Source organism: Strigops habroptila, chromosome Z (genome assembly GCF_004027225.2).
Source record: "Strigops habroptila isolate Jane chromosome Z, bStrHab1.2.pri, whole genome shotgun sequence".
Lineage (NCBI taxonomy): Eukaryota > Metazoa > Chordata > Aves > Psittaciformes > Psittacidae > Strigops > Strigops habroptila.
Genome location: NC_044302.2, coordinates 53,870,315 through 53,882,131, shown reverse-complemented (window position 1 = coordinate 53,882,131; position 11,817 = coordinate 53,870,315). Strand labels below are relative to the sequence as shown.

The 11,817-nt window shown below is 38.8% G+C and overlaps 1 protein-coding gene across 4 annotated transcripts in view; it reads right to left on the bottom strand.

Annotated features, from left to right (window-relative positions):
• Positions 1-2,257: 2,257 nt before the first annotated feature.
• Positions 2,258-11,817, bottom strand: part of ISOC1 (isochorismatase domain containing 1) — a 16,387-nt gene continuing 6,827 nt past the window's right edge. Inside the window, exons 2-7 of one of the 4 annotated variants that reach the window (XM_030470073.1) lie at positions 8,541-8,660; positions 8,165-8,368; positions 7,655-7,771; positions 4,862-4,950; positions 4,017-4,093; positions 2,258-3,700 (exon numbers count right to left, since the gene is read on the bottom strand). In XM_030470073.1, the coding sequence (XP_030325933.1) occupies positions 4,045-4,093; positions 4,862-4,950; positions 7,655-7,771; positions 8,165-8,368; positions 8,541-8,660 (579 nt within the window). In that variant the 3' untranslated portion in view covers positions 2,258-3,700; positions 4,017-4,044. The remainder of the gene's footprint in view (positions 3,701-4,016; positions 4,094-4,861; positions 4,951-7,654; positions 7,772-8,164; positions 8,369-8,540; positions 8,661-11,817) is intronic. The other 3 variants (XM_030470074.1, XM_030470075.1, XM_030470072.1) reach the window with 3 other exon arrangements.

Sequence of the window (11,817 nt, the reverse complement as noted above, 5' to 3'; positions counted from 1 at the left end):
GTTGGCAACAACACTTAAAGTAAAAACCTTCTTCCTCCTTAACATCATTTGCTTTTCTTCAGAGCTATGCAGCTCCAGCTATTACTTCATGTTTAATTGAAACAAAGTTTTCAATGCAACACCACATTGAAATGTTCATCTCTTACCATAAGAGGACAAATGTCTAGCAGTAGTGGAGTTTCAGCTCAACAAAAATCATGGGGGGGAAGAAAAAAAAAATCTATGAGGCTTCTAAAAGAAAAGATTAGAGTGCTCACATGAAAAAGAGATTTATCTTGATTCTCCTCTCCTGAAAGATTAATGTAATTGTTTAGGTAATGTAACAAATGGGGGGAGGAGTGTAGGGATGTGTTAGGCATGGGAGAGAGAGGGCACCATTCTCATGTCTAAGAGGAAACATGAATAAATCATGCTGTTTATTGAGTAAGTGCACATTTACCTGAGAGCTACTGTCAGGCAAGCGTAGAAATGATGGTGGAGCTGCCCCATGGCATCATTTCTCCAGCCATTTGCGATGGCCATAATACAAAACATTGGCTAGCAACAGCTGATTTTTCATTCATTCTCCATTTTCAGGTTTTGCAAAGGGTACTGGAGACCCTACTTGTTTTGGCTGATAAAAAAAAAAAAAAATATTATACAGGTAAAAAAATAATAAAAGGACCATGGTTCTGTGAATAGACGGTATCATATTTTAAATTCAAAACCTAAACTGTACCAGTAATTAAAAAAACCCCACTCATCTTTCCAAGGGTTAGTAGAGAAAAACTAATCATACACATGCCCATTATTATGTGCAAACTGTACAGACCAGCTACTCCAGTGAGACTAACACTGCATCAGCCATTTTGTACAGAATCAGAAAATAAACCAGCCTTTCTGATTCCCCAAGGAAAAAGAAATTACACTAAAGCCACCCACAGCAGGTGGCAAACGTGTTGCTTAGCCGCAGCTTGCGGGGAAGCCTTCAAATAAAGGACAGCTTGGAACTTAGACAGTGATGAATTAGGCTTCTTCACAATCACCTGAGCATACCCATAAGCAATTCTCCTGTGTTATTTCATTAGTTTATGTCATATCCTTGCAGGGCAAAACTACTTATACCAAATAACGGAACAGCCTGCAGAACTATTCTCACACAGCTCACTTCTGCTGTTCTGCTGCATGGGAACACCCGATTGTCAGAGAACAGAAAATAAAGATGAGATGGAGCATGAAGAAGCAAAGGAAATGCTCTCCTGTGAATAAACTTACATTACACAAGAGAAATATCACACTTTTTCTTTCCTTTTTTCAGTAAACATTCTTAGGATCTCATCTGAATCATTTGGGATGCTGCTTAATGCACCCACCTAATGAAGCAGAAAGACATCAATCATTCTGCCCCTAAATTCACATCTAAGCTCAGTTTTATACCATAACATTGGGTATTTCTGCATTCTTACTTTTTAAGCTTATGGAGAAACACACAAATTAAGGACCTTGACAAAAATCTAGTTTGCCACAAAAGATGACTAAAAAAAAAAAATAAAAAAAAAATAAAAAAGGAGAAGTACATTCACCACAGAGAATATCAGAGAATATCAGTGTATTTCACAGATTCTTCTCCGATTCCCTCCTGCTACCAAATGATTTCCCTTGTGGTAAAAATCTGTTAAGAAAGGACTGTGTGCAAAGGAACTCATGACATCTGCCCTCCAACTTACATTTGTACAAAAAATGGTAAATTTTTAGCAACTATTAAAAAAAAGGAAGAAATTTATATTGTTCCAAAAATAAACATGTAGAAAAACCTGCCTTTTTTTTTTTTTTTTTTTAATTCTCAATTACTAGCTCTAGGTACCACCAACACATAAAGGTAAAGAAAGCAATAAAATCTTTATTTCCTAAGAAATTTATAGTATTTTTGTGCACAGCTGTTGATTTATATAAGTGGACTTTATACTGCTAGGCAATGTGATTAATATACCAGAAAAGAAGGTAAAAAGTAGGTCAGTGATCTAGGACAATGGTTCTTCAACTCAATTCACCTCTCTGCCTCCAATTTGAAGAATAACATTCATTCCTCATATTCTGGAGCACTAAATAACACTGTAACTAGATGCAGAAGAATTATTAGACATTATCCACCCTTGACCTTTACACAAAATTCCCATGACATCTATAGAAATTCCACAGCTGTACAAAACAGAATCAGGTCTATGGCAAACACAGCTTTCAGGATTTGCTCTTCAATAAATACCACAAGCATAAGAGAGACAGCGAATGTTAACATTTTATTTGTTTTGAACATAGGAAGATTATAAGTCTTGGAAACAATTCTTTTAGAGCCATCTTGTGGGGAAAATAAGCAATTTAAAACAATACGTGTACTGTAATTGGTTTTCTACCAAAAAGACCACTGTTCAGCAGGACATCTTCCAGTACTCTTTTTAAAAAAAAAAAAAAAAAAGTCTTGGTCACAATGTAACAATACAACATTGTTTAAATCACTGGAACATGAAGGAAGTGCTTTTCTGATCTATCATGTGTTAAAAATATTGGTTCTAGGCAGAAAAAAATATATATCACTAAGTTAAAGATGTTAAACTCCACACAACTGCAGCCCACAAAAAAAGTGCAACAACCTAGAGAAGCTAAGGTTTCTTTCAGAGCTTGCTTGGCCAAATGAGTAAACCAAATGGAATTATTCAATCTAACTAAAATGGGGTAACCCCTACCCCAAATACAGTAGTAGATTCAGCTCAAAGCTGAGAAGTTTTTATTCTTTATCATCCCTAGCATTGCCAATTTTTTTTTACATTTTGGTAATCTTCTGCTATCTCTGAAGGACTTTACACCAGTTTAGGAAGAACTCATTAAATGTCAGTTTTCTGTCTGCATACAGTTAACTGAAGTACAAGGTTGGGCAGGCAATTCCAGAGTAGTTGAAAGTCATGATGCGGGCTTCAGTTCCCTAGAGCAATCAAACATCAGCTGCTGCTTGATCTATGTGTCTTGTCTACAAAGCAAAGTGCTTAAACTTTATCCTAGAGAACAAAAGTTCACATGTAATCCATGTATCTTACTTGGTTTTAAGTTCTCCCCTACTAAAATACTTCACTTACATAGAACAGTAAAATGTATCATGTCACATTTATCCACTATGCAAACATCTTCTATTAATACAAAAGTAAAACAGACTATCACAGAACGCTTTTACAAAGTGCACAATCAAGAGGTGTCACAGAAATATGCACTTTTTGGAACTGTTACAATCAGTGTATAGTTTAGACTAGCAGGCACCTCTGTTAATTTTTGTTTTTTAAATAAAGAAAGAAATTTGACAATGAAAGGGTCCTATGGTAACCAAAGCCTCTGACAGCTGTAACTAAACAGAACATACTGGTAGCCAGACGTATAACCAGACAATTTTGCTAAGGCAAACACGAGTATGTAAATTTTTAATTTTACACTTCTACCAAACTTTGGGTGAAAGATGGTGTACATGTCTGCTCATAGCTTTCCTTCCTTCTTAAAGATGATGATGAGATCTGCTTCCTCCAAACCCTCTTTAAACTTTGGAAAGGAGCCCTGACTCAGGGGCACTCGCCTTAATGAGATTTTGGATTTCTTTGAATTTTGGGTGTTCTTTATCAGCTACCAGCTGCAGCAATATAGCTTCACTAGTAGTAACTATAATTCCAGTGCGAGCAAGACGCTGAAAGAGAAAAGAGCAGAAAGAGAATAGCATGAGATACTTGCCAATGTGGATAAGTATACGTTTTCTAAAGACGACAGATGGTATTTTTAAAAACATTTCTTGCTAACAAAACATTGCCAATTCCATTCCTGCATTACTAAGCAGTGTCATTTATAAAGCCAGGATGGAAAGTGACTGGTTTTAGACTTTACTGAGGAAAAAGGCTGCCCTGGATTACAAATAAGGCTTCGTAGCTGTACTGGATTCTTTCCCCATGTCAGACTCAATATGGAGAAAGCCCACCCCTGTTATATTAACAAGCCTTTCCGCTTGCCTGGTCCAGGAGATAGCCTTCTTCACCCTCATACAGATCTGAAAGGCTCGAGGAAAAAGAAAATAGCAAGGTCCAACCTAAAGGCGTTAAGCAAGAATAACAGTTTCTCTTTCAGGGCTTGTTATATACTAGTACTTACATCTTTGAACTACACAGCGCGTAGTTTGAACTAATCACCTCACAACACAGAACAAAAAGCTCTTCTACAGACTTTATAAATCATACTAGCACAACAGCAGCTCCTTTTAACCAGCATCTCATTACAGCCTCAGTAAAGCTGAGTTAGTTCTTGGGCTACAGAATAAAAAGCATCACTGTGTAGAAAGCAAAACTGAAAAGAGGTCTGCTATATCTTTTAAGTGTGCAACTAAACGGATCAATCCCCCATGGAGCCTAAGCCACAAGGCTAACGGCAAAGTTTTCGAACTTTTAAGACTGCAGTTGTTGCCTACATAGCAAAGTTATCTTTAAGTAAAGGCTGACCATCCCCTGGCCCCCATCAGCTCCCCAGCAATTGTACAGATTAATTGGCAGTAAAACTCTTCATGGAGCCAGCTTTCCCTCCATCATTCTCTATTCAGCTGCATGCTTCACCAAATCTAATGGGGTCCTGAATGAGCCAAGGGAGGGCAAGAGGTAGAAAATACAGATATATATGCCTTCAGACAGGTTTCAATTGTAATTACTAAAGAAAATAGAAGCTCTGATTTTCTAGGGCAGACACAGATCACTGTTTAGCTGATCAATTACAAAACAATTGATGGGGGAAGTTATTAATTTTAGGGAATCAGTAACACGTATGTAACTACAGTCTATATAATGTAAAGTATCTAAGCTACATTTACCTGTCAATGGCTTCTTGTTTGCAATAATGGCAGTAAGTCTTGTGATATTTTGTTGAGACAAAGCAGATAGCTTTCCCAGCTCTCCTACTCTATACAATGACATATTTATTTAAAACACATACACATACAAAAAAGAAAAACAGGAAAATCAATATGAAGTATTATGGCAATGTTTGAGATGTACTTCTTCAGGAATACAAGTTTTTGTTTTTAACTAGTATGGATGAGAGAAAAAAAAAAATTACCTTTAAAGAACCTTGCTTTCTGAGAAATGTTGATTGAAAAAAAGAGAATGTTTTCTCTTTAGAAACAAAACATACCATAACATGTCAAATAGGCTGGCATTAGCTTATACTCTACTTCTAGGACTAAGTATAATTTACATAGTTACATAGTTTTGAGATTAGTAGGAATGAAGAGATGCACATGCTAAGCATACTGGATGACTTTCAAGGAAAGGAAAGGTTTTCTTTTTCAGTCTTTAACATGAATAAAAGCAGTGTGAGTGTGTTGCATCCACACTGAAGGAACAAATAGGAGAGATGCAGAAGAGAAAAGACCCAGCAGGAATAGACTAAACTGGCACAATCCAAGACGGTGACACAAGGCATCTTCATCAGATAGAGCAGAGATTAAGAACAGCCAAAACCTTGGCCAGTTTGGTTGACTTATTTCAATGGAAATTTTGAGGGATTTTTGGTTTCTGGGGTTTGGGTTTTTTTTTTTTTTTTTGATTGCAAGTTTTTGCTAGCTGCCATTTTTAAGCGTGCAACAGAAGCAGAGAAAATAATTCTTCAGAGTCATTCAGGCAGACATGAAAGTTTGGCTATCAGTTCAAACTGCACTTCCTAGTATACCTGTTCAGATTTAGGTTCAGCACCAGCATCATCAAAACACATTCTTTGTGAGGGGAAATGTGGGGCGGGTGGGACTAGGTGAGATTTATTTGAGGTTGCTGAGGAAGCTGTTTGTTATCGCTGCAAGGCAGCTCTTTATCACTCTTGAAAGGTCACTGTGACTAGAGAAGGGCTTTTTTACTGGGAAAAGGTAAGTATCACATCCTTTCCCAGAAAGGTAGGGAGAAGAATCCAGGGACCTTGGATCCAAACCTCACATCAGCTCACCAGGTACGGAACAAGGCTGAACAAGAGACAATGTTAGACTCACTAATTAAAAGAACATGATTAGACCTGTCAGCTGTATGGTGAGACTAAAGTAGGATTACCCAGTACTCTGGTATTTTACCAACTTCCTTAAGAAACCTATTGCCATGGCCCATCAGGATTAGTGGCATGACCAGTACATGTGTCCCTTTCTCCTGGTCTTGGAAGCATGCCCACCTCTTGCCCGCTCTAGCCCAGAGCCCTCAGTAGCACTTTTAAGAAACGGTCTACAGCACAAAAGGGAGACAATGTTGGCACACACAGCCACGGAGTAGGAGGAGAAGCTACTGCCATAAAAACTGGCTGGGTCATCAACAACAAACCAGCAAGTGTTCCACAACTCGTATTTTAATGCTGACTATTAAGGAACCACAGGAAAACATTTTATTTGTGTTTGGTGAAAAAAAAAAACATTGCAAAGACATACTAAAATGTTGCTTAAAATTGACCAATTTGCCTGGATTACAGCTTTTGCAACCAACCACTCTTTTAAGATGATTCATACCTTTTTGCCTAGAAAGAAAAACCTCTATTACACTGAACCAACTTCTACACTTGCAGACACAGTATGATAATCAAATGTACAAATATATGTACAATAAGGCAAACAGATTTCAGGTTTTCTATATTTTGTTTTGTCTATTGCCGCTCCTGCAACACATGGACTTGAGAAGTCCATGATTTCAGTCATTCCTGCACTCTGTGTGTGTCACTACGCTTTACGTGATGGATGACATTAAGCTTCCATTTAATCAAAGTCATGGGTTTCATCAAACGCTATATGCTGGTGATTTCCCTTTAGCCTTTAATTCTCTTATTCATGAGAAACATAAGAAATCAGAAGTCTTCTCCATATCTATGAAAAAAAGAGCATCAAATGCTGTAGCTATTAGTTTCAATTTCCAAATAATTGCTGTGGCCCAAGGCAAAAACTGCAATACTTAATGTATATATCAGGTTTTGATTTCCAACAGTGATGCCTGTAGGCAAGTTAAAGTACACAATCAAAAATAATTTGCATGAATTTGCTACCCCATAGTTGTATGTGCTTTTAAATCCTCGTTACATTTATCTCCACTTTCTCAACATTTAGATAAGCTTTAAGAGGGGAGGAAGGTCTTTACTATAATCAGTCTTGAGATTAAGCTTTAATTTGCTCCGATGAGGAGGAGCAGAGGAAGGGACAGACATACAAGAAGGAGCTTCGAATAGAATCACTTACTATATTCCATTGCATTTCAAGGAATTTCAAAAGCAGAATACCTTTTGCAACAACAAAACCAAGAGCTCTGCAACACTTCTACTCTGCTGTATAGATAACACTCCATGAGAAAATATCCCAAAACGCTAATGGTTATACAGAGTAACCCAGATTGCACAAAACAATCACTTTGGAAATAGAAGTGTCCCAAACTGAGTTCCACATATTTAACCGTAATTTTGGGAGGAAAAATAAGGCAGTAATCCTTCTCCTTCCTGGAAGCTACTGTGAGAATCAGAGCATGCACCTCTTTCCAAGTCCACATTTGTCCACTGCTTACTGGCCTTAAAAATTCCTTGTTTACTTACAATAAGCAGATAAATTAACATACAGACCCAAGGTGGAGAAAGCCTTGACTAAGAAACTTACCTCAAGAGCAAACATTCTGTCCATCATACTTCTTGATGAGGTGGCATCAGCTACAATATGAACTTCCAGACCTCTGCCAACTAATTCCAGTGCTGTTTGCTGGATGCAGACATGAGTCTAGAGAGGAGAAACCAAAGGCAAAAAAACCCCAAAAAACTATTATTATGAAACATTAGTAGCACAATGCCAAATTAGAGTACATATTTAATTAGAGTTCAAACATGCATTTTTCTACCCGTGACATTACTAGAGAACTCAATGTGGGGTTTAAATGCCAAAGAAGCTTGAGACAAGAGCCTGTAGTTTAAAGTATCTCATCTCAAATTTTATTATGAGATAATATCAAACTCATATAACAATAATAATTTAATCTGTATAGGACATCTGAGCTCTAAGCAATATAAATTGACTTTTTTTTTTTTTTTTTTTAATAACAGAAAGCAATGCTAAATCCTGCTGTGGGCCAACAGACATTACAGTAAAACAGCACAAGAATAGCAAGGCACATACTTCTACTCCAAACAGGACAACACTGCGGACTCCAGGGATCTCTGCTAAAGCTGCTTCGACTTCTGGCAACACCATTGAAAATTTTGTTTTAGGAAGTACAAGTTTAGCTCCTGTTAAATCAATTTCTTGCACAGTGCTGCCAAGACCTTTGGGATACTGTTCAGTTACAATAACTGGAATTCCTAAGAGCCGTGCACCTTGGAGCTGCAAGGGGGCAGGGAGGAAAGCATATAAAAAAATAAATTATTAAAGAACAATCATAGCAAAAGCACTGTTATTACCTAAAGCTGAATAACCAGTAAACTGGCTGTGTATAAAATAATGAATTTGCATGTGTGATCAAAACTCACTACAAGAAATAAAGCAACCACCATACCAGCCGTTGGCCCACGCTGATGATATCACCAAAGTACTTGATGGCAGGCCGGAATCGCTCTTGCATATCACAGCAGAAAAACACAGTGCTTGAGGGGGTCAGGTTGCCCAAAGTCGTCATCTGAAAAACAAAACAAAGACAACATTTTCCATGGGAGTGAAGACCCTTTCAGAAAAGCAGGAGAATGAGAAAAGAGTCTGCAAGACCTCTGCCAGGTAACAGGTTTATGTTACTTTAAGTCAAAATAGGAGAAAGGTTTTTCAAGCATACCATAGTTTTGGTATGTTTCTAAATCCACATGAACAGCTGATACTGAGCAGTATGGTCCAGACATCCACAGGGAATCAAGAGTTTATTAGGTGGGAGACACAAGTTAATGTAAATGTACATGGAAACTTTTGAATTCTGAAGGGGAGTGGAGGAGCATACTGCCTAAAGTACCGTAAAAAACCAACCAACCAACCAAAAAAAACCACAACAACAAAATTACATTCTTCAAATTTATTTTTAAATCCACAACTCCTAGAACTGACATAAAATCAGGATAAATTAAGGTTAAAAAAAGTCAGACTTCTACTTGCTTTCAATACTGTATGTACACATATTTTCAACATGTTCATTATGTAGTCAGTTTGTTTTGTCTATAACATCTTTTAGCACAAGTCTGATGGAAGTCCAAAGGCAGAGAAACTTGTCAGTAGTATGACCAGAAGAAAAAAATCAGAGATGGCATTTTCTCACATGTTTAACAATGCTTTGTATTCGTACAAAATTACTTGCACTACCTGCCGAAGCAAAGGATAAGGCTTCAGCTGGAGGCTACAACGGAAGAAAGCAACTACATACTATCATTTAGTTGTAATGGAACTCAAGAGAACTTATATCCATTCAGAAGCTTTTTAGCAAACTGATAAATCAAATTGAATAAACTGCTTCTGGGAAGTAGCCATTAACTGTATACACTTCATTTTCTGCAGACTGACGTGATATTTTCAACTAAAAATTACAAAATCTATACAATAGTGTGGTTTGGAAGAGCAAGGATGTATTGGGTTTACGTGGCAACCTTTTGGTAGTGGGGGAAGACTGCAGGGGTGGATTTTGTGAGAAGATGCCAGAAGCTGCCACATGCTAGACAAAGCAAATAACGGCCAGCTCCAAGAAGGCCCCACCGCTGGCCAAGGCCAAGCCCATCAGCAATGCTGGTGGCACCTCCATGATAACATATTTAAGATAGGGTAAAAGAACCCAACACTGTGCAGCAGCAGCTTGGAGACAGGAGTGAGAACATGTGAGAGAAACAACTCTGTGGACAGCATTGCCAATGAGGAAGTGGGGGAAAGGAGGTGCTCCAGGCACCAGATCAGAAATTCCCCTCTCCTCTTGGAGGACCCCACACTGGTCCTCCACATCCACCAGAGGGCATGTGGATGTGCCCACAGGAGGCTGCAGACATGTGGCCCCACAGAGAGAGGAGCCCAGGCAGGTCTTCTGGCAGGACTTGTGACCCGGTGGAAGGGATCGCACTGGAGCAGTCTGTTCCTGAAGGACCGCACCCCGTGGAAGGGACCCACGCAGAAGTTTGTGAAGGACTATCTCTTATGGCAGAGACGCCATGCTGGAGCAGGGGAGGAGTGTGAGCAGGAGGAGTGGCAGAGACAAAGTGTTAGGAACTGACTGCAACCCCCACTCCCCATCCCTGTGTGCTGCTTGTAGACACAAGGTAGAAAAGTCAGAAGCGAAGCTGAGCCTGGGAAGAAGAGAGGGGTGGGTGGAAGGTGTTTTTACATTTGTTCTTATTTCCCATTTTCCTACTCTATTATTGATTGGTTAATTAATTAAATTAATTTCCCCAAGTTGAGTCTGTACTGCCTGTAAAGGTAACTGGTAAATGATCTCCCTGTCCCTACCTTGACCCACAAGCTTATTGTCATATTTTCTCCCCCTCTCCCGTTGAGGAAGGTAGGAGTGATAAAGCAGCTTGGTGGGCTCCTGGCGGTTAGCACAGATCAACTCACCACAAGGGAATTCGGAATCCTTAAATATTAGTCCCAAGTCTTTCATTGCTTCACTACATGTATGCAGAGTAAAACAATTTTGACCTCAACTTCCAAAACTAAAAATCTACAGTAATGGCCTGTTCAAACTGTTGTGAGATACTTGTGCATTATAATTGTATTTCCCACACCTCTCACATTCAGTACACTACTACTGCCGAAACAACAAATGCTCATAACCGCAGTGGGCGAAAAGGCAATGCTGTTAGTACAAGCAGTTACAAAGGCAAATGCAGGAAGGACCGTAAAGCAGGTAGTCTAACACTGGACCCACTGGTGCCACTGGAAAACAGAAGAGCATCACAACAGACATCAGGGAAATCTTTGTCAATATGAAGCTACAGCTGCACTGAAACAGGTTACCACAGGTGGTGGGATCTCCATCCTCAGACATTTTCAGCATTCAGCAAAATGACAGCTCCTTTACATAGGAGTTAGGGAAGGCAGTCTCTAGATATCTCTCCCAAACAATACTTCTGCAATTCTATACCATGTAGTAAATAAGGTCTGGGATCAAGAATGCTTGAAAATAAAATACCGAATAACTGCCTTGCTCTTGAACGTCATCCATCTATGTGCTTGAACAATGCAAAAGCCAGTTGGTGGGAAGTATTAACATACAATTCAACATCACAGTAAGCACTCACAGTGACCCATTCTAACTCTAGTACTTAATACCATCAAAGCAGTCAATCGTGACATTTAACTTTCCTCCCGCTCAGAAGCAAAAATAGAGTAATTGGAATAGACAATATTTGTAAGTGTGCCTCCTACTCAGAAAACATGTCATCTTGTCTCAGCATTTATATGACAAGCAAAGACCATTATCTCCTTTTAGAAATCATTTAACTTTTTTTTTTTTTAAGATCATTTTGGTCTACTGTAGGCCATCATCGTAGAGTAACCAATGTGGAATTAGTTTACTGCCTTAGTGTACATCTCCCTGTGTCGAGGCACTGGATGGCACTACTATCCTTAGCAAAGGAACAAGTAGGAATATAGACTAGGAAGCCTTCAAGAAGCTGCAGAGTCTGCCTCTACAGAAGGATCAACCAAATGCAAACATTCTTCAGAGATACTTACCTGATCTGACCCATACGCAATACACAACACACAGAGCTCTTATGGAATCCACCCTACAGCTCTGTTACCTTTACCTTGCAGTGTTTTCTCACTCATACCTCCTTTGTTGTCACTTAGGAGCATTATTTCCAGTTCTG